Genomic DNA, 23500 nt, shown 5'->3' with positions numbered 1-23500 from the left:
GAGAAAAGCATGGCGCTACAGTAGTAGCTGTGGGACTCTATGACAGTGGGAAGGCATTAATGATTTAAACAGAGGCTAAATATGAAGTCTGTGACCTTTATTTTGTGTATGCCGAAACATGTACAGAGGGAACAACTGACACCATTTCAACAATGAACTGCCATCAATCACACTTTGAGATATCAACAAGAGCCTGATAAGGAGAAGAAAAAAAACAGAACAATAGTTCTGCCTCACTACAAATGAATTGAGGGCAAGACCAAAACATAGGCTTGGAATTGGGTCTTTACTGTGGGGACCATTTGGGGAACCAAACAATCCTATCAAGTATTACTGTACATATGATAACGCATCACCTCTGGTACATGGGGGTAATATGACTCCTGAACTATGTCCACCATAACTTTTCCGTTTTACCAATTGTAAACAATGATTTCAACAGTTTCATGTGTACATAATTTAGCATTTCTGCATTTTTCAGAGATTAGATTTTTCAAAATGATGACTATAAAAAGTGTTGTTTTTGCCAATCAGAGCCATACGGTTCTGCTGCTTCTTTTTTTGTAGTAAAAGTCATTTATGTATTATTGCTTACAATTCAAACGTTTTCCTGGCAATACGAACACTGCTCAGGTCATGATGGAAAAAGGTCTACAGGATCTTCACAAAATACAATAACCAATATATAGAAATCAACCAACCCCATGTTAAACCCAAATAGTATACACTACACCAGAACAAGATGGAAAGCTTTGCGCACATGCCTGTTTAGCCATAGAACTAACACAAGTGGAGTTTGGATCTACATACAAGAAGACCCCGCAGTGCCTTGACAGACAGCAAGGCGACGCTACAACAACAAACAAAGCAAACCTAATCCAAATGATTTTATAACCCAACGTCTCACAACCAGCTACTGTACTGTTGTCACGTTCATACAGCATTTCACCTCAATAATAAATCAACAACTATCATTTCAGCTATTGAAATATAAAAAATGCTTTCAAAGCCAGATCAATCAGGAATTTCCAAGTAATGTGACACAGCTGTCAAATAGGAATACAAACGTGACGTCTACCAATGGGGATTGAGCATGCTATTCTTTCTCAAGCATTTTTGGAATGTACTGTAGAAGCACCCCATCATTCTTAGACGCACGCCACTGTGGTCAGAATGTCCCCTTTTACTTTCCCATAAAACAAGAATCACTTGAGAAGGAGCGGATGTGATGGGGTGTTTTGGCATTTTAAAAGCCGTCTCTTAAACTGGGAGTGTCACCATAAAATGATAATTGATACACCTACAGCTACCGGACTCAAATACCATGTGTCTCGTCATTGGCTCCAGTCCACAGTAAAAACACATACATCAACCCAAGGATGACAACTCTCTTTTCATGATTTAGGACAACAGAATAAAGGTGCTTGCTATGTTGAATACACCAACAGTACAGAGAAAGGATGACAAAAATCTCCCATCGTTGTGATTTTGCACTGCTGCAAATAGAAAATACAGTACAATACAACGTATTGTGAGTTTTTGTGCCATGACCCGCCTCGGGTCATTCTTTGTGGTTTAAAAACACACCACCTCTTTTAATATAGAAAGTAATAGTACATCTTTGATCACATTGGACATCACCTCCAAATGATCATGAGTGGATGTCTTGTGGGCCAAAGATGACAAACATGACCTTTAAGAGAATCCATACCACTTATCACTGCACAATATTATTATATGACTCATATACCCCTGTGAGTTCAAAGCGGGTTCTTGTTTGTTCTGAAGTACTGTAAGTGCTAAAGGTCATGATAAAGAACGAGAGATGCTGTGCCGGGGGGAAAAATAGATGCTCGGATCAAGACATTTATGAGAAGGCCATTTTCATTCGCCATTAGAGAAATGTTCATTAATTAGATTCCCCAGTAGCCTAACCGCTGGCATGACGATTATAAACCCTTCTGCAAGTCAGCAAAAAATATGGGGAAAGAAGTCTGCCGGACAAATCACTCAAGGCCATAAAAATGTATCACCAAATGAAAATGCCTAGTCATATAAAAGCCTAATGGATGTTACTTAAGAGCAAAGTGAGATAAAATATGAGGATATAACCATTCTAAAAGTAACACCGATAGATTTACGAATGCCCTCTAGGTGAAATCACAAAGCAATCTAGTCCGAGTCCCACTGATCTCTCATCGTCACGCAGCATAAAATAAAATAAAAATCACTCTACTCAAACATAACAGTGTGAGGAAAGAACAATGAAAGAATTGCCCCTTCAAAAATTCATGAGAAAAAGGTTTCATAAAATCTTCCATAATAGTCTTTGATTCAAATAATATGAGGTGTACATGCATTTGTCTCTGGTTCTTCCATTCAGCAATTGTACATCTTTATTCTGTAATAAGTTCTTTAAAGCTTCTAGAAAAAGTTGCAGTAAAATTATGGATCTTTTCATGATCATATTCTTAACAAATATAGTTAGCATTTTTTATTTTATACAATTTCATTTAGTGACAATTTGCTGGAATGTTAACATGTGATAAAATCTACATCCTCAAAATATAATCTTTGAAAAACATTCAGTAGGCTTTTAAATAAAGCTTTGATATACAAATCCAAAAAATAGACAACATAAAAAAACAGATCATAGTATCCAAGACAAGCAGGAAGTCTCTCGGTCTCCATTCCAGGTTCACCTTTAAGAGAAATTAAAAATAATGCTACATCATTCTGCACTGAAAAAAAGACAGGAAAGTGAGGAAAAGCATCTCAGCAGGCAATGCATCCATTAGAATGGATGCCAGCAGGTTGAGCCATCAGTCATTTGTCTCGGTGGTGTAACAGATAGGCCTTCAGCGATTCAGGCAGAGGTAAAATCATGATTTTATCTCGCAGTACATTTACTGCCTTCAGTATCTCAATGCTGCCAATGTCTCTCTCCTCCTCCTTCTCCTGCACCTCCTTGTGCTGCTCCTCCTCGATCCGATCGTCCTCCTCGCTCTCCACGGCTTGGGGGATCAGCTGGTTGCCCACAAAGACGTAAGTGTTAATACGTCGCCGCCGGCAACGCCTGCGCTTGCGTTTCTGGGGCGCCCTCTGCACCAGGCCTTTGTCAGGGCTCTCCTCATTGGTCAGATCTCGGAGGGTGCGGCGGATGTAGATGCGAGACAGGTCCTGAAGACTCCTGACCGTCACCGGGGCTGAGGAGACGAGGGGAAAAGATGGCTGGTCAAATCACATTAACCAAAATATAATTCTCTATTACGATTCAGCACACAAATCACTCAAGGCCAGATATTGTCCGGTCATTTGGGGACAATACTTATTTAACCTTTATTTCGACAGGGAATCATGTGAGACCAAAGTCTCGTTCTCAAAAGAGCCCTGCATTCACAACAATAAACACACAAAAAAACGAATATAAACATCACTAATACACATCAATGCACAAACTTAATCTTCATTTACAGAAAAATAAGTCATGGAAAAATCCATTAGTGCTTGAAATTTGTAGTATTATGTATCCAACCTGCAGGGCAGTGAGGCCTCTAGAGTCAAAGCAAAGATATTATTATTAATGAATGAATTTCTTTTTTGAAACATCCATCTTTTAACTTTAAATAAATTACTTTACACTTCAAAAGATAGACAGAAAACTAAACAAAGGGGGAATTGTTCTAATGTGGCTTTTCACAGAGAACAGAACAGAATAACAGGTTCATATTCACTAATGCACACCGTAGCAAAATGTGGCAAAGGGGAAATCAACACAAGTATTTTCTTTTTGGGGGGGGGGGGGGCGGACGAATTCAGGTACTCTGTCCCCGTTTCAGTTCTTTTCCTTTTGGTGCCTAGTGAATAAGACCCGGGGGTTAGAGTAGAGAACGGGGGATAGAGTAGAGGACTCACGCAGTTCTACTGCATCAGGCTTGCTTCCCTCAGCTCTGTTCTGCTGGACCAGAGGAGCGAACGACACAGCCAGGATATTCTTACTCTCCCAGGAACACTGACCAGTCCTGGTGATCTGGGTCAGCTGCAACAAGAGACAAAAGAGTGACAGTTACTGTATAGCGACCACAATAACAACAGCATCAGTCCATTGAGACAACAGAGAAGTTATACCAACCACAATAACACCACCATTCCACTAGCTAATGGGGAAGTTATACCAGCCATGATAACAACACAGTCGATAACCATGACAACAGAGGGACATCATCACATGTATTATATGCATTTTTAGTTCCACACCAGAAAGGGACATTGGTGCTTTCAAATCAAATGTCTAATTGACAAAAAGCTGGTTTTGGCCGTGATGTAGAGGCGTTGATCCAGAGGAACTGTGGTAGACCTAAGCTTCTTAAGCTGCCACAGCCCTTTGGCCTCAATTTCTCCTCATCAAAACCTTGTATCTCCTTATTGAGCCACCAAACCAACCTGGCAGTGTAGGAGTTTCAGCCGTTTTCAGAAAAACAACATAAGCAGCTTGACTTTTCAATTCACAGGATGGAGGACTGTGTGGGCTTCTGCAAGCCCTTCAAAACATGTTTTGGGTTCCCTTCCCTGCTTGAGTGCCACACAACGTCATTCTTTTTCCAAGTGTTGTTGCTATTTCCCAATTTCGTGGAGGACAAAATAGAGAAGACTGATGGTGAAAGTCCCCGTTCAGGGGCTTCTGATGCACAATAATGATGGTTGGGAATCATAACATCATTGGTCATTGCAGGCCACGGCGATTTCACTTCATCTGCGTCCGAAACGGCACACTAGTCTAAATAGTGCACTTATTTTGAACAGGGCTCTGGTCAAAAATAGTACACTACAGTGAATAAGTTGCCATTTCGGATGCAGATGAAGTGATTGCCGATGGGGGCGGCATCATCATCATCTGCAATATTCCGAGGCGTTCTCTACCGCTTACCTGATCTTCTATAGGCATCACTAGAATACCCCCCACTTTGAGCAGGATCTTCATGTAATTTTCATGATCCTTCTGCACCCCCGCACCACAGTAGATACGGTCGTATTGGCGACTGTCTGACGAGATCTCCAGACAGTTGCCCACTATGAAGATGGGTTCACAGAACTCAAACCTGACAAAAACAAAATAAAAAAGTAATACAGGTTAGCCAACTCGTTTTTCTATCAGTCTGAGAAGAAATGTAAAAATAAACAAACAGATTTGAACACTTTCAAATGCATTCCATTTGCAAGACACAATCTTAAGGCGGCAATTTCCATGTCTGGGAATTGGCAGGCACATAAATACTAACTGAACTGCAGCTAGTTATTTAACTAGAGTTTCACTGCATGCACCGTTACACGCTACATAACATTTGTAACACTTTGATTAAGCATCCAACTCACTTATCAAAGCTGTCATTATTCTTGATGAAGTTATCCACTTTCTCCTTGGCGTAATCCACCACATCCCTGTGGAGCTCAACTCCATGGTTCACTCCAAATGGACCTACACATTTAAAAAAATAATAATAATAATTTTTAAATTTCATTATCAGTAATTACATATAATTTATGAAAGAAGATGCGAGTCTGTGTTTGACTTCATATGCTGTTCATGTGTGTTATTTAAGCATAGGTTAACTCATTAGTGCTAGAGCATCAATGTATATCATAACTATATAATAATCAAATCAAGATTTCCCTGAAAGCATAGGTTACATTTTTTTGGGGGGAGGGGACAGCAGCGTCATTACCTATGATGAGTCCCACCATGGTGCTGAGGTACCCAGTCCCACTGCCCAGGTTGAGGAAGGACAGTCCCTGCTGCAGCTTCAGCGCCTCCATCACCTCAGAGTAGATACAGGGGGCAGACAGGTGAATGTTGCCATGCTTCCAAGCCAGGTCCTTGTAGGCATTGTCCCTGCAGTATTGATAAAGTGTTAGCTTCAGGAACATCTTTACTAAGAGGGAAATCGTAACTTCCACTCATTCTTCAATGTACATCAATGCAAGTTAGGATTCTCCCCCAAGACAAAACTGAATATGCTGTGCAGAGCATTATGGGTACTGTAGTACCTGTAGCCAACCAGGTAGTAGTCCCCGCGGTCGATGGCCCTGAAGGCCTGCTCCACGTAGCCCGAACGGATGTACTGTGCCTCCTTCAGGTTGTCAATCAGATCATCGTTGTCCTCCCCGGCACTCACCGCACCCCCCATGGCGAAGAAAGAAACACTAGAACAAAAAGCGGGTGCAAAACTCTTCTTTCCACAAGTGGAGCGCTGGGTTGTTGTCTTAATGTGGCATGGAAAGATGAAGAGGACACCTGAGGGATTGTGTTCTTCTTCTTCCCTTGGGGCCACTTCACACCATCGTCATATGAAGACAGGCTAACTCTAGGGAATTGAGAGAGAGAGGGAGACAATGTTGAGAGGTGGAAGATTAGAAGTATAGCAGGGGATGTCAGTCTGTGGATAGACCCAGAAGGAATGATCCATGTAGTTACAGATGGAGACTATGCAGAGAAATGCATAGGCATCCTATTCAACTGGTCAATACCCAGAAGAAACAATGCTTTTTAAATGCACTTTTGGGACAGAACCATATGTGCATAGAGATTTATCCAAGCAATATCAAAGCTCTTTTGCTAAATGTTGATGTGGAGTGGTTCCTTTCGCTATTGAGACTGGTCGATACACAAACATTCCTCTAGATAAATGTGTCTGTACCTTTTGTGACAGTGCATCCATTTTAACTTTAGAAGTGGAGGGAGAGAGAGAGAGAAAGAGAGAGACAGCTGCATGTGAGCTCACATTTTTCAACATGTTTTTTTTTTAAACAAAAAGATAGATCAACTTGGATTATTCGGTAGGGACATATACAGGATGCTACCCTCCACAGCATAACCTTCATTCCAGGTCATTTTTTCCAAAATTAGGTTGTAGTTTTTTTAGTTTAGACCTAGAGTGATTAATACACCATCCAACCTGGAACTGAAACAGACCAGACAGACCAAATACAACTTCAAATGTCGAAGCCTTTGAGCCCAACAAATGGCAGGCTACCCCACCCAAATCCAGAGGCCTTGAAGCCCCCCTCCTGCTGTTCAGAGATCATCTACTGTAATAAAAGCTTCTCCCAAGTGGGTGTGACACCTACTCCCGTTGCCTGCTGCACTGCTGCTTGGATTCCACCTGGTGATCAGTTCACCGTCTGCCCTGGTTGTCTCCCCCTGTCTGGTACCGGTACCCCCACCACACTCCCCCCTCTCTGCCAAGCACACAGACACTGTTGGGGCGAGTGACTCTGAACTTACAATGGCTAGCCCCAAGTCGTTATATTTTTTTCCCTCGTGCATTTTGCCTCATAACTCCTGCATGCTTTGTTGACTATGAACTTTCTTGTTTACCCAACCGTGGGACAGACGGTTCCCACACTCGGGATTCTGACTCTCAATTACACTGACCTCTTTTTCCACTGCCCTGCTACTAAGTTTCTCCTGTCTTCTTTAAGGTTGCTGCCCCTATAATCGCCAAGCCTGTATCTCCTCTCCGGGGAGGTTCCCATTGTTTGGAAGGCAGCCACGGTTCATCCTTTATTTAAAAGGGGGGGAGAACAAGCTGATCCTAACTATTAAAAGGCCTATTTCTATTTTGCCCTTTTTATCAAAAGTGTTGGAAAAACATGTCAATAATAAACTGACTGGCTTTCTCTCTGGTATGCAATCTGGTCTACACTCAGGTTATGGATGTGTCACTGCAACCTTAAAGGTCCTCAATGATGTCACCATTGCCCTTGATTCAAAGCAATGTTGTGCTGCTATTTTTATTGACTTGGCCAAAGCTTTTGATACGGTAGACCATTCCATTCTTGTGGGCCGGCTAAGGAGTATTGGTGTTTCTGAGGGGTCTTTGACCTGGTTTGCTAACTACCTCTCTCAAAGAGTGCAGTGTATAAAGTTAGAACATCTGCTGTCTCAGCCACTGCCTGTCACCAAGGGTGTACACCAAGGCTCAAACTTACGCCCCATGCTCTTCTCAATTTACATTAACAACATAGAACAGGCAGTAGGAAGCTCTCTCATCCATTTATATGCAGATGATACAGTCTTATACTCAGCGGGCCCCTCCCCAGATTTTGTGTTAAACGCTCTACAATAAAGCTTACTTAGGGTGTGCAACAAGATGTTCTCTACCCATAACCTTGTTCTGAACACCGCCAAAACAAAAGTAATGTGGTTTGGTAAGAATAATGGCCCTCTCCCCACAGGTGTGATTACTACCTCTGGGGGTTTAGAGCTTGAGGTAGTCACCTCATACAAGTACTTGGGAGTATGGCTAGACAGTACACTGTCCTCACAGCACATATCAAAGCCGCAGGCTAAAGTTAAATCTAGACTTGGTGTCCTCTATTGTAATCGCTCCTCTTTCACCCCAGGTGCCAAACTAACCCTGATTCACAAGACCATCCTACCCATGCCAGATTACGGAGAAATAATTTATAGATCGGCAGGTAAGGGTGCTCTCGAGGGGCTAGATGTTCTTTACCATTCGGCCATCAGATTTGCCACCAATGCTCCTTATACGACACATCAATGCATTCTGTACTCCTCTATAAACTGGTCATCTCTGTATACCTGTCTCAAGACCCACTGGTTGATGCTTATTTATAAAATCATCTTAGGCCTCACTCCCCCCTATCTGAGATATCTACTGCAGCCCTCATCCTCCACATACAACACCCATTCTGCCAGTCACGTTATGTTAAAAGTCCCCAAAGCACACACATCCTTGGGTCGCTTGTCTTTTCAGTTCGCTACTGCTAGCGACTGGAACCAGCTTCAACAAAACACTCGAACTGGACAGTTTAATCTCAATCTCTTCATTCAAAGACTCAATCATGGAACACCCTTACTGACAGTTGTGGCTGCTTTGCATGATGTATTGTTGTCTCTAACCTCTTGTGCGGTTGTCTGTGCCCAATAATGTCTGTACCCTGTTTTGTGCTGCTACCATGTGTTGTCGTCTTCGGTCTCTCTTTATGAAGTGTTGTCTCTCCTGTCTTGATGTGTGTTTTGTCGTATATTTTTTATTAAAAATGTATTTTTAACCCAACCCCCGTCCCCACAGGAGGCCTTTCGACTTTTGGTAGGCCATCATTGTAAATAAGAATCTGTTCTTAACTGACTTGTCAAGTTAAATAAAATGATACATAAAATGTATTAGAAGCCCATGCCTTGCTTTACTGGGGGTTATACAATGACATTAGGGAATGTATTTTTCATCAGCTGTCCAGCCAAAACAATAATTTTAACAGTCTAGATTAAAACAAAGTGCTCAGTCCTTGATATCTAGTGAACTACCTCGTAAGCACATTAAAACGGGAGGCAAAATGTATCCAAAATCCTCATGAGTTCATGCATGTTAACCACAATGAGATATTCATTCATAATACCATGAAACGTAAGTATAGTCTTAAGATGAAACATGAAAATCACTGCAGGACAGGCAGCAACTAATAATTGAAGTTATAATGCCCATTTATGAGAAATGCAGCAGAGGAAGAAGAAACGTCTTGAATTCTCTACTTGCTTTCTCAGCATCTCTACCTGACATATCCCGAGTCAGCTAATAAAGATTACATTCGGAGGTGACATTGTAGAAGTAGCAGCTCACAGGCTAGGCCTTGTGGAGAGGTCATTTTCCATTGGCTGTTCGTTCACACACTGGAAAAATAAATAATTGCTTAATTCTCACCGACATGTGATAGTACCGTACGGTGTTACAGAAGCAGCTTTTTGTCCTTGCTCTTTAAACCCTCCCTGAAATGTATAGCCATGCAGGGTGCACCACAAAGAGTAAGTGGTGCTGCACCACCTTGTGGACTGGCTGCGGAACTATGTAAACATTCAGCAGGGCACAAAGTTGTGGACTATAACAGGTGGACTATAACAGGTAGAAGAAGTTAAGTCAGCTCTATTAAGATACATTTCTAAAATCGGCAAAACTCTAACATTTGCCTACATAATGTGACCCAGATTTAACGACAAATCGTGATCATTTGACATGGTTAAAGAGAATGTGTGCCTGAGTTGACCTACTGGGCTTTTAGTGAAGTCAAGAGAGCTAGTGGTGTCATTAGGCCTGGGCTTCATGCCTACATGTTTTTGATTCAGCCTTGAACCTTTAGATATATAGATATATCATACATAAGATTGAGATATCTCTAAGTATATGGACATCACTTCAAATGAGTGGATTTGGCTATTTCAGCCACACCGGTTGCTGACAGGTGTATAAAATAAATCTCCATAGACAAACATTAGCAGTAAAATGGCCTTACTGAAGAGCTCAGTGGCTTTCAACATGGGACCGTCACAGGATGCCACCTTTCCAACAAGTCAGTTTGTCAAATATCCTCCCTGCTAGAGTAGGGCTGGGCGATATGGCCAAAATATCATAATGGTATTTTTCAAATTTGGTCTTATGTTTTGACTAATAAAAGTTCTACATTTACTTTATAAGTAGTGCATGACTCTAGGGTGGCAACACATATATTCTAAACTATTTCAATGGGTCTTTCTCCATTCTGATTGTTTTATACTGTTCAATTCAACTTCAACCTAAAATTATTTCCTGTATTTCCATCCATTTCTGCATTTCCTGCACTCATTTCAGATCATTTCCACACTGCCAAGATATGGGCAAAAATACTAGGCTTTATTTTTAACCAAATGTTTCAATTGTGATTTAGATCAAAACACTTGGGTGAACTTTTGAAATCATGGAAATAGAATGTTTATTCTGATTCTATACTTGTAATGTACATAATAGTGGGCACTTTGAATAGTGTTGAACAACGAATGACGAGTTATTGTGACAGGGTAGGAACCAAAGTGATGTTCAGTGTTTCCTAGGGGACCCTATAATCTTTGGCTACATTAACTAGCCAGCTAACTAGCGCTGTTATTGTGAAGTGGAAACATCTAGGAGCAACAATGGTTCAGCCACGAAGTGGTAGACCACACAAGCTCACAGAATGGGACAACCATCGTCTGTCCTCGGTTCCAACACTCAATACAGAGTTCCAAACTGCCTCTGGAAGCAACGTCAGCACAAGAACTGTTCATCTGGAGCTTCATGAAATGGGTTTCCATGGCCGAGCAGTCGCACACAAGCGTAACATGCTGACTAGACCGGGCGAGCATGTGGATTTTGTTCACCCACATCAGACGCGATCAGGACACACAGGTTGAAATAATCAAAACTAACTCTGAACCAGCCATATTTGTATTTTTTTAATTTAACCTTTATTTAACTAGGCAAGTCAGTTAAGAACAAGTTCTTATTTAAATTGATGGCCTAGGAACAGTGGGTTAACTGCCTTGTTTAGGGGACAGGTCAAAAAGCATGAAACATTTATGGCAATTTAGCTAGTTAGCTTTCTGTTGCTAGATAATTTGTCCTGAAGATATAAACATTGGGTTGTTATTTCACCTGAAATGCACAAGGTCCTCTACTCTGACAATTAATCCACAGATAGAAGGGTAAATGTTTGTTTTCTAGTAATCTCTCATCCTTCAGGTTTATTCTTCTTTGGACTTAATATGGCAGTTGGCAACAACTTTAAAAGGTGCATTACCACAACTGGAGTGTGGACCATCTTTCAAATCACCCACGTGGGTATATGCTCCTAAAAACCAATGAGGAGAAGGGAGAAGCAGGCTTAGCAGAAACAAGATCTATTTTAGCGCCTGGCTACTCAGACGCTTGTTGACATGGGCGAGCAGTGCGGGTGCAATGATTGAATAACATGTATGTGTAAAAAAACAATTGCAACACAGGTGGTGTGTTCTGTATGTAAGATCACCATGTGCAATACCAAGCATCAGTTGGAGAGTTGTAAAGCCATTGTTTTCCGGAGCAGTGGAAACGCGTTCTCTGGAGTGATGAATCACGCTTCACCTGCTGGTAGTCCGACAGACGAATCTGGGTTTGGCGAATGCCAGGAGAACACGACCTGCCCCATTACATAGTGCCAACTGTAAAGATTGGTGGAGAAGGAATAATGGTCTGGGGCTGTTTTTCATGGTTCGGGCTAGGCCCCTTAGTTCCAGTGAAGGGAAATCTTGACGCTACAGCAAACAATTACATTCTAGACGATTTTATGCATCCAACTTTGTGACAAGAGCTTGGAGAAGGCCCTTTCCTGTTTCAGCATGACAATGCCCCTGGGAGCAAAGCAAGGTCCATACAGAAATGGTTTGGTGAGATTGTTGTGGAAGAACTAGACAGGCCTGCAGAGCCCTGACCTCAACCCCATCGAATACCTTTGGGACGAATTGGAACGCCAAACGGCTAGCCAGACCTAATCACCCAACATCAGTGCCCGACCTCACTAAATGCTGTTGTGGCTGAATGGAAGCAAGTCCTCCAAGCAACATTCCAACATCTAGCGGAAAGCCTTCCCAGAAGAGTGCAGGCAGCAAAGGGGGACCAACTCCATATTAATGCCCATGATTTTGGAATGAGATAATATAATAATAATAATAATAATATATGCCATTTAGCAGACGCTTTTATCCAAAGCGACTTACAGTCATGTGTGCATACATTCTACGTACGAGATGTTCTATGAGCAGGTGTCCACATGCACTACATGACCAAAAGTATCTTCCGACAGTGCCACTGTGCCCCCCTGTGGACTGAAGCTGAACTTTACCACACACACACACACACAATATTTAACCCAGTTTAAAATTAGCTATGTTGAAGTGGTACAACTAACTAAATTAAATGAATCATAACCTATTCCATTCTACATGTAAACATGCTTGGCTCATGTCTGATATTTTTTATATAGGCTGTGTTTATTTCTCTTTATTCACTTAGCTACTTACATGTTCTATTGTTTTGCATTGTCGAGAGGTTAACCTGCAAGTAAACATTTCACTGTACTATATACTGCATGTATATATGACAAATAAACTTTGAACAGCTTTGTGGTTAGATTGTAGGTGAACAAAACATTGAAAATGCGTAGTCTCTTAGAGGGGTACTTTTACATCCATTTTTGGACTTATAAATTAATGATATGTACATATTGATTCTTGAAGAATAGCAGTCATGTTTGGAGTTGTGTTGCGCTGTCATTTTAACCCCCTTTTCGTGGTATCCAATTGTTAGAAGTTACTATCTTATTTCATTGCTACAACTCCTGTACGGGCTCGGGAGAGACGAAGGTCGAAAGCCATGTGTCCTCCGAAATACAACCCAACCAAGCCACACTGCTTCTTAACACAGTGCGCATCCAACCCTGAAGCCAGCCGCACCAATGTGTCGGAGGAAACACCGTGCACCTGGTGACCTGGTTAGAGTGCACTGCGCCCGGCCCGCCACTATAGTCACTAGAGCGCGATGAGCCAAACCCTCCCTAACCCGGACGCCTGGGCGCGAACCCAGTCTCTGGTGGCACAGCTAGCACTGAGATACAGTGCCCTAGACCACTGCGCCACCCGGGAGGCACCGACACTTGCATTTTTACAGTTTGAGCACACAGTAGGGCTGGGCGATATATGAACAAAATATATATAAATATAAAAAATAAATAAATATATTTGATGTTTTATTTTGTGTTTTGGGATAATAAAAGTTCTAAAGTATGCCATATGAGTAGTTCATGACCCTAGGGTAGCAACACAAAGTATATGCGATTTCAATTGGGCTTTCTCCATTTATACTTTTAAATCTACCCCCCAATATATATATATATATATATATATATATATATACACACATACATACATAAACTAAAATCTGCATTCATCAATTTATGCACTTTTATTAAAATTATAACACTGTGCCACGCAGCGGGCCAAATAAATATAGCCTTAGTTAATTAGTGACCTGTTGAAATTAGAGGTCGACCGACTGATTTTTCAACGCCGATACCGATTATTGGAGGACCAAAAAAAGCAGATACCGATTAGATAAAAAAAAATCGACCATTTTTTAAATTTAATTATTTGTAATAATGACAATTACAACAATACTGAATGAACACTTATTTTAACTTAATATAATACATCAATAAAAATCCATTTAGCCTCAAATAATTAATGAAATGCAAAAACAAAGTGTCGGAGAAGTAAAAGTGCAATATGTGCCATGCAAAAAAAGCTAACGATTGAGTTCCTTGCTCAGAACATGAGAACATATGAAAGTTGGTGGCTCCTTTTAACATGAGACTTCAATATTCCAAGGTAAGAGGTGTTAGGTTGTAGTTAATGTAGTATTTATAGGACTATTTCTCTCCATACCATTTGTATTTCATATACCTTTGACTATTGGATGTTCTTATAGGCACTATAGTATTGCTAGTGTAACAGTATAGCTTCCATCCCTCTCCTCGCCACTACCTGGGCTCGAACCAGGAACACATCGACAACAGCCACACTCGAAGCAGCGTTGCCCATGCAGAGCAAGGGGAACAATTACTCAAAGTCTCAGAGCGAGTGACGTTTGAAACGCTATTAGCACGCAACCCGCGAACTAGCTAGCCATTTCACATCGGTTACACCAGCCATTAGGCTGATAGGCTGAAGTCATAAACAGCGCTGTGCTTGCGAAGAGCTGCTGGCATAACGCACGAAAGTGCTGTGTGAATGAATGCTTACGAGCCTGCTGCTGCCTACCATCGCTCAGTCAGTCTGCTCATAGACTCATTTATAGACTTAGACTTATAATCATAGACTTATTTATAACATAACACACAGAAATACGAGCCTTTGGTCATTAATATGGTCGAATCCGGAAACTATCATTTTGAAAACAAAACATTTATTATTTCAGTGAAATACGGAACCTTTCGGTATTTTATCTAACGGGTGGCATCCCTAAGTCTAAATATACTTGTTACATTGCACAACCTTCAATGTCATGTCATAATTACATAAAATTCTGGCAAATTAGTTCACAATGAGCCAGGCTGCCCAAACTGTTGCATATACCCTGACTCTGCGTGCAACAAACGAAAGAGAAACAACACAATTTCACCTGGTCAATATTGCCTGCTAACCTGGATTTCTTTTAGCTAAATCAGCAGGTTTAAAAATATATACTTCTGTGTATTGATTTTAAGAATGGCATTGGTGTTTATGGTTAGGTACAGTCATCCAACGATTGTGCTTTTTTCGCAAATGCGAAGTAGTGTGTGTGGCCTAAACATGCCTGTATGACCTCCCTACAATGCCTGGGCATGCTCCTGATGAGGTGGCGGATTATCTCCTGAGGGATCTCCTCCCAGACCTGGACTAAAGCATCCGCCAACTCCTGGACAGTCTGTGGTGCAGCGAGACATGATGTCCCAGATGTGCTCAATTGGATTCAGGTCTGGGGAACGGGTGGGCCAGTCCATAGCATCAATGCCTTCCTCTTGCAGGAACTGCTGACACACTCCAGCCACATGAGGTCTAGCATTGTCTTGCATTAGGAGGAACCCAGGACCAACCGCACCAGCATATGGTCTCACAAGGGGTCTGAGGATCTCATCTCGATACCTAATGGCAGTCAGGCTACCTCTGGCGAGCACATGGAGGGCTGTGCGGACCCCCAAAGAAATGCCACCCCACACCATGACTGACCCACCGCCAAACCGGTCATGCTGGAGGATGTTGCAGGCAGCAGAACGTTCTCCACGGCGTCTCCAGACTGTCACATGTGCTCAGTGTGAACCTGCTTTCATCTGTGAAGAGCACAGGGCGCCAGTGATGAATTTGCCAATCTTGGTGTTCTCTGGCAAATGCCAAACATCCTGCACGGTGTTGGGCTGTAAGCACAACCCCCACCTGTGGACGTCGGGCCCTCATACCACCCTCATGGAGTCTGTTTCTGACAGAGTCTGTTTGAGCAGACACAAGCACATTTGTGGCCTGCTGGAGGTCATTTTGCAGGGCTCTGGCAGTGCTCCTCCTGCTCCTCCTTGCACAAAGGCGGAGGTAGCGGTCCTGCTGCTGGGTTGTTGCCCTCCTATGGCCTCCTCCACGTCTCCTGATGTACTGGCCTGTCTCCTGGTAGCGCCTCCATGCTCTGGAAACTACGCTGACAGACACAGCAAACCTTCTTGCCACAGCTCGCATTGATGTGCCATCCTGGATGAGCTGCACTACCTGAGCCACTTGTGTGGGTTGTAGACTCCGTCTCATGCTACCACTAGAGTGAAAGCACCGCCAGCATTCAAAAGTGACCAAAATATCAGCCAGGAAGTATATTAACTAAGAAGTGGTTTGTGGTCACCACCTGCAGAATCACTCCTTTATTGGGGGTGTCTTGCTAATTGCCTATAATTTCCACCTGTTGTCTATTCCATTTGCACAACAGCATGTAAAAGTTATTGTCAATCAGTGTTACTTCCTACGTGGACAGTTTGATTTCACAGAAGTGTGATTGACTTGGAGTTACATTGTGTTGTTTAAGTGTTCCCTTTATTTTTTCGATCAGTGTATGTTTTTTTAAATTGGCAAAAATCGGCACCCAAAAACACAGATTTCCGTTTGTTTTGTAAACTTGAAATCGGCCCTAATTATTCGGCCATTCCACTTAATCGGTCAACCTCTAGTTGGAATCATGGAAATAATGATTATTCTAATTGTAGAGTTGGAATATAGCAGGCAGCACCTTCAATAGATTGTTGTTTTGACATGACAAAGGAATTAACCAGGGAGGAATTATTAACAGGGTATGAACCAAAGTGTTGTCCAGTGTTTCCAGTTGACACTAATTAGATGCTACACTACTTTTACATTTTCTTTTACTTCATGTAGCTAGCTAGCTAACATGTTCACCTATTCCTCTCTGATAAGATAACATTGCTCAAACATGTGTATCTAGGCCTACACTAGCACTGGTACCAGGCAGAATTAGCTGGCTTCGTTTGCTCTAACTCTTAGTACATTTAGCAAGCTAGCCAACTAGCGATTAGCGGCTAGAACAAATTATTTTAAAATCACATTTTAATTGTCACATGCACCAAATAAAACAGGTGAAATGCTTACAAGCCCTTAACCAAAAGCGCAGTTAAAAATACTAACAAAAAAATATATATAAGAATAACAATTAAAGAGCAGCAGTAAATAACAATAGCGGGGCTATATACAGGTGATACCGGTAGAGAGTCAATGTGCGGGGGCACAGGTGTTGAGGTAATATGTAAATGTAGGTAGTTATTAAAGTGACTTGGCACTCCGGTACCACTTCCCATTTAGTAGCAGAGAGAACAGTCTATGACTAGGGTGGTTGGAGTCTTTGACAATTTTTAGGGACTTCCTCTGACACCGGTATAGAGGTCCTGGATGGCAGGAAGCTTGGCCCAAGCGATATACTGGGCTGTACTCACTAGATTCTGTAGTGCCTTGCGGTCGGAGGCTGAGCAGTTGCCATACCAGGCAGTGACGCAACCCGTCAGGATGCTCTCGATGGTTCAGCTGTAGAACTTTGAGGATCTGAGGACCCATGCCAAATATTTGCAGTCTCCTGAGGTGGAGTAGATTTTGTCGTGCCCTCTTCACGGTTGTCTTGGTGTGTTGGACCATGTTAGTTTGTTGGTGATGTGGAGGCCAAGGAACTTGAAGCTCTCAACCTGCTCCACTACAGACCCGTCGAAGAGAATGGGCGAGTGCTTGGTTCTCCTTTTCCTGTAGTCCACAATCATCTCCTTTGTCTTGATCACGTTGAGGGAGATGTTGTTGTCCTTGCACCACACAGTCAGGTATCTGACCTCCTCCCTATAGGCTGTCTCATCGTTGTCGGTGATCAGGCATACTACCACTATTGTGTCATCAGCAAACTTAATGATGGTGTTGGAGTCATGCCTGGTCGTGCAGTCATGAGTGAACAGGAGGGGACTGAGCACGCACCCGAGGGCCCCCCCCCGTGTTTAGGATCAGCGTGGCGGATGTGTTGTTACCTCCCCTTACCACCTGGGGGTGGCCTGTCAGGAATTCCAGGATCCAGTGGCAGAGGGAGGTGTTCAGTGTCAAGGTCCTTAGCGATGAGCTTCGAGGGCACTATGGTGTTGAACACTAAGCTGTAATCAATAAACAGCATTCTCACATAGGTGTTCCTTTTGTACAGATGTGAAAGGGCAGTGTGGAGTGCAATAGAGATTGCATCATCTGTGGATCTGTTGGTGCGGTATAGAAATTGGAGTGGGCCTAGGGTTTCTGGAATAATGGTGTTGATGTGAGCCATGACCAGCCTTTGAAAGCACTTCATGGCCTCAGACGTGAGTGCTACGGGCCACTAGTCATTTAGGCAGGTTACCTTAGTGTTCTTGGGCACAGGAACTATGGTGGTCTGCTTGAAACATGTTGCTATTACAGACTCAGACAGGGAGAGGTTGAAAATGTCAGTGAAGACACTTGCCAGTTGGTCAGTTCATGCTCGCAGTACACGTCCTAGTAATCTGTCTGGCCCTTGGCCCTGCAGCCTTGTGTATGTTGACCTCTTTAAAAGGTCTTACATCGGCTGCGGAGAGCGTGATCACACAGTCGTCCGGAACAGCTGACACACTCATGCATGTTTCAGTGTTACTTGCCTCGAAGCGAGCATAGAAGTTCATTTGCTCGTCTGGTAGGCTTGTGTCACTGGGCAGCTCTCGGCTGTGCTTCCCTTTGTAGTCAGTAATAGTTTGCAAGTTTGATTCGATCTTTGTCCTGTGTTGACGCTTTTCCTGTTTGATGGTTCTTCGGGGGGCATAGCGTGGTTTCTCATAAGCTTCTGGGTTAGAGTCCCGCTCCTTGAAAGGGGCAGCTCTAACCTCTAGCTCAGTGTGAATGTTGCCTGTAATCCATGGCTTCTGGTTGGGGTATGTACGTACAGTCACTGTGGGGATGACGTCCTCGATGCACTTATTGATAAAGCCATTGACTGATTTGGTGTATCCCAGAACATATTCCAGTCTGTGCTAGCAATCGCTCATTGAGTGCGGTTTTAGTTTCAGCATCGGTCTGAGGTGGTATGTGGACCGCTACAAAAAAATACAGATGAAAACTCTCTAGGTAGATAGTGTGGTCTCCAGTTTATCATGAGATACTCTACCTCAGGCGAGCAAAACCTTGAGACTTCCTTATAGAGATTGTGCACCAGCTGTTGTTTACATATATGCATAGGCCCCTGCCCTGTGTCTTACCAGAGGCTGCTGTTCTATCCTGCCGATAGAGTGTATAACCAGCCATGTTCTTAATGTTGTCATTCAACCATGGCTCGGTGAAACACAAAAAGTTTTTTGTTGTTGTTGTGTTTTTTTTTTTTTTTTTTAAATCGGCGCCCCAAAATACCGATTTCCGATTGTTATGAAGACTTGAAATCGGCCGTAATTATTCGGCCAATACGATTAATCGGTCGACCTCTATTGTGAAATAATACAGGTCACCAAAATTGTTGCATCCATCTGACCATGCAGGGTTAAAGGCAAGAAAGTACTCGTAACTCCATGGTTGAGCAACTGCTCTCTCCTTGAGTGGCAGGGGGCCGGGCTTGGTGTGGTTAGCTGCATGCAGCCGCAGGGGGGAGAGAGAGAGAGAGAGAGATGACTCAAGTAGAAAACGGAGTGAACTATAAAAACAGACATTATAAGAGACAGCGGAGGGCAGACAAGAGAGGAGGGCAGACAAGAGACAGCAACAGACACAGAGAATGCGATGGAGAAAGGCAGAGGAGGGTGTATCACCTAAAGCTGCTCTATGAATTTTAATTACTGCACAGAGACTCATTGGACAGGTCAGAGTCTGTTTGAAGTTGAAGGGTTTTGGGCAATACACTGTTGATGTACAGCACATTCGGAAAGTATTCAGACCCCTTGAATTTTTCCACATTTTGTAACGTTAATGCCTTATTATGAGATGTATTAAATCTTTTTTTCCCCTCATCAATCTATACACAACACCCCATAATAACTTGAACCCGATTAGAAATGTTAGCAAATTTATAGCACCTTTGGCAGCGATAACAGCCTCAAGTCTTCTTGGGTATGACGCTACAAGCTTGGCACACCTGTATTTGGGGAGATTTTACCATTCTTCTCTGCAGATTCTCTCAATCTCTGTCAGGTTGGATGGGGAGCGTCGCTGCACAGCTATTTTCAGGTCTCCCCAGAGATGTTCGATGGGTTCAAATCCTGGCTCTGGCTGGGCCACTCAAGGACATTCAGAGGCTTAGACGAAGCTACTCCTATGTTGTCTTGGCTGTGTGCTTAGAGTCGTTGTCCTGTTGGAAGGTCATCCTTCACCCCAGTCTGAGGTCCTGGGCACTCTGGAGCAGGTTTTCATCAAGGATATCTCTGCACTTTGCTCTGTTAATTTTTCCCTTGAGCCTGAGGAGTCTCCCAGTCCTTTACATGCCTTTTGGCAAACTTCAAGCAGGCTGTCATGTAACTTTTACTGAGGAGTGGCTTCAGCCTGGCCACGCTACCACAAAGGCCAGATTGGTGGAGTTCTGCAGAGATGGTTGTCCTTCTGGAAGGTTTTCCCATCTCCACAGAGGAACTTTGGAGCTCTGTTATCGGGTTCTTGGTCACCTCCCTGACCAAGGCCCTTCTCCCCCCGATTGCTCAGTGTGGCCAGCTCTAGGAAGAGTCTTGGTGGTTCCAAACTTCTTCCATTTAAAAATGATGGAGGCCACTGTCTTCTTGGGGACCTTCAATGCTGCAGAATTTTTTTGGTACCCTTCCCCATATCTGTGCCTTAACGCAATCCTGTCTCGGAGCTCTATGGACAATCCTTCAACAACATGGCTTGGTTTTTGCTCTGACATGCACTGTTCTAAAAACCTATTTTCGCTTTGTCATTATGGGGTATTGGGTAGTGTATAGATCAATGAGTGAAAAAAAAGAAAAAAGTATACATTTTAGAATGAGGCTGTAATGTAACAAAATGTGTAAAAAGTAAAGGGGTATGAATACTTTCCGAATGCACTGTATGTGTTCCAAAGTAGAGAGTGTTCCAGAGTCTCACAGTTGCTACTGTAATTGAGTATTGGCAGTGTCTGCTTTGGGAGGAGGGAAGATCTAATCTCTCAATGTTCATCTTCAAGTGCCCTAAATTCATGCATTCAGCTGTTGAAATTCCTTTTTTTTCTTGGGAAGAATGCCCCCAGACCCCCCCTACTGGCTTTGGGCTAAGCCCCAAATGTCTTCAAATCCGAGAACCACCGCTGGAGAGAGCATGCAGTGACATGTCATGTATCTAAGAACGAGACAGGGACAACCGGCTGGGCAGGGTGATGAAACATGTAACCGATCCTGGGACAACCCAATAACATGCTCAGTGAAACTATCTATACACAATGCCATGCTCTATCTGGACGGGGCCAAGATGTAGGCTAGGCCGCTAGGTTGTACAATGTTACTGAAAGTGTGGATGGGGGTAAATAGTAAATAAATTATGATTCACAGTTAAGTCAGGGGTCATTCAGGGACAGTAGAAATTTAAATATACTTTTATTTCCCCTGGTACTACAGAGTAATTTGTCAATGAACACGTGACAGTAGGCTGTCCACTACCCTAATGTTAGTTCGTTCACTTAGCTCTCCAAACTAGCTATGAATTTTGCTAAAACGAATATCCCTAGCTACATCTAGAGGGGGAAAAAACTCCGCGAGTTTTAGTCAGATACATTACAATTTAGCCTCTGTAGGCAGCTACTGTAGTCTGATGATACAATGTATTCATTGGCTAGTTCGCATCCATGACTGACATAACTATTTGAAACCAATCAGCCGCTTTCCAGTACAGACACAGTGAACGTTTTCTAGCCAATCATCTTACGAGTGTACCATGTTAGCTATATATCTGCACTGTGTGCGGTGGGGGCGAAAAACAATAACAGGAAATGGGCAGGATATCATTTTTTATGGTTAATAACGATCACATTGATAACATTGAATTTAGCTTCATAATGTAGCCCGCTGACTACCTAAGTTGCATCTGCTAACGACGCGTTACCCAACGTTAAGTTAAACCTACTGTACGTGTTGTTGTGATGCGTTATTTTAATCATGCATTAAGACAGACAACACATTTTAGTTACCCTAACTAACATTTCAGGTTAGTACTTGTTATGTAAACAAAGTGTGACAAAACACATTTCACACAACGTTAGGGCCATAGCTAATATCTACCAGCATTGCAGGTTAACGTTAGAAAATGTGGACCAAATAGCATGTCACATCGTGAACGTTGCCAACGCTAGCTAGCTTGCTCGATGGCTGCTTTTCAGTCGAATGATGGCCATCATCAACTAACTTAGTTAACTAAAATAGCTACCTAAGTCTTGACGAAATAATCGGCAAAAAAATGCATTGCGATTCATGGTGGAAGGGATGGTTAAGTCGAGGTGACAGCTAGGCATTGTTGTAAAAAGATGTCAACAGTCTCTTGAAATTAGGTTTAGCACATTGCTAATTATGCGGGCCCAAACAAAGTCTGTGCGTCACCAACTCAGACAAAGCAGCTAGAGCTGGTCAGCTACCATTATCGAGTAGCCACTTTCTAACAACATACAAAACGTTGACATTGCACTTTAGATTGGAAAATTACTCACAGCGCCGAGTCAAATGAATCAACTCAGTCCCAGGGGTGGATGCACTTCAAAGGGGAAAAAAAACAAGGTCAGTTAGTTTAACGAGCTGTAGTTTGTGAAGTGGTGACTAGCCTACCAGCAGGTTCTTCACTCCGAAGGAACACAGCTGAGAGGATGTAAACACATGTCACGTGCTGTAGGCAGACAGACGTGTGTTTTGCGCTGCAGCAGCAGCAGGGGAAACTTTGAACCAGGGTAAAACATCTAAGACATATCCCCCTGAGACCCAGCAATACATTGCTGTCCTCTCTAGTGGACATTAGTTATTGGTCTTTATCTCTGAGGGCATAAAAGCCACTGTATGAAGTCCTGTTCTCCCTTTGAGAGGACATTCCGGGCTTTTCAATTATACTGAACAAAAATATAAACGCAACATGTAGTTGGTCCCATGTTTCATGAGCTGAAATTAAATATCCCAGAAAGCTTATTTCTCTCAAATTTTGTAAACTCATTTTTTACATCCCTGTTAGTGACCATTTCTTGTTTGCCAAGATAATCCATCCACCTGACAGGTGTGGCATATCAAGAAGGTGATTAAACAGCATGATACTTAAACAGGTCCACCTTGTGCTGGGGATAATATAAAGCCACTCTAAAATATGATTTTTTTCACACAACATAATGCCACAGATGTCTCAAGTTTTGAGGGAGTGTGCAATGACTGGAGGAATGTTCACCAGAGCTGTTGCCAGATAATTTAATGTTAATTTCTCTACTATAAGACACCAACTTTTAGAGAAGGCGGCAAACCTAATGTGCAATGTTCCCTCTAATTTCTTTTGTCACAGAGAATTTCAGGTCTGTTGAGCGAAAACTTGAAAATTGTGAAAGTTCTGTGCAACTTCCAGCACTTGTCTACTGTGAGCACTGAGGCTGTATCCGCTTTAAGTTATAGTTTT

At 42.7% G+C, this 23500-nt stretch overlaps 1 protein-coding gene across 1 annotated transcript; it reads right to left on the bottom strand.

The window, feature by feature from the left end:
- Positions 1-82: 82 nt before the first annotated feature.
- pcmtd1 (protein-L-isoaspartate (D-aspartate) O-methyltransferase domain containing 1) lies at positions 83-22812 on the bottom strand. Its single transcript, XM_046359721.1, has 7 exons — positions 22563-22812; positions 6046-6362; positions 5724-5890; positions 5374-5476; positions 4928-5099; positions 3916-4039; positions 83-3206 (listed from the first exon to the last, which is right to left on the bottom strand). The coding sequence occupies exons 2-7, from the start codon at positions 6183-6185 to the stop codon at positions 2827-2829; spliced, it is 1086 nt and encodes a 361-aa protein (XP_046215677.1). The 5' UTR covers positions 6186-6362; positions 22563-22812; the 3' UTR covers positions 83-2826.
- Between the last annotated feature and the right edge of the window lie 688 nt (positions 22813-23500).

The sequence above is a fragment of the Oncorhynchus gorbuscha genome, linkage group LG08, assembly GCF_021184085.1.
Source record: "Oncorhynchus gorbuscha isolate QuinsamMale2020 ecotype Even-year linkage group LG08, OgorEven_v1.0, whole genome shotgun sequence".
Taxonomy (NCBI): domain Eukaryota; kingdom Metazoa; phylum Chordata; class Actinopteri; order Salmoniformes; family Salmonidae; genus Oncorhynchus; species Oncorhynchus gorbuscha.
The sequence above is the reverse complement of the archived record's forward strand: the minus strand, read 5'-3'. Positions and strand labels throughout refer to the sequence as shown.

Coding starts and splice junctions, on each gene's coding strand:
- pcmtd1 (XM_046359721.1), bottom strand. CDS start 6,185: ATGGGGGGTGCGGTGAGTGCCGGGGAGGACAACGATGATCTGATTGAC. Junction 5,100..5,373: donor AATAATGACAGCTTTGATAA/GTGAGTTGGATG, acceptor TGTTTTTGTCAG/GTTTGAGTTCTGTGAACCCA. Junction 4,040..4,927: donor TGATGCCTATAGAAGATCAG/GTAAGCGGTAGA, acceptor CTCTTGTTGCAG/CTGACCCAGATCACCAGGAC.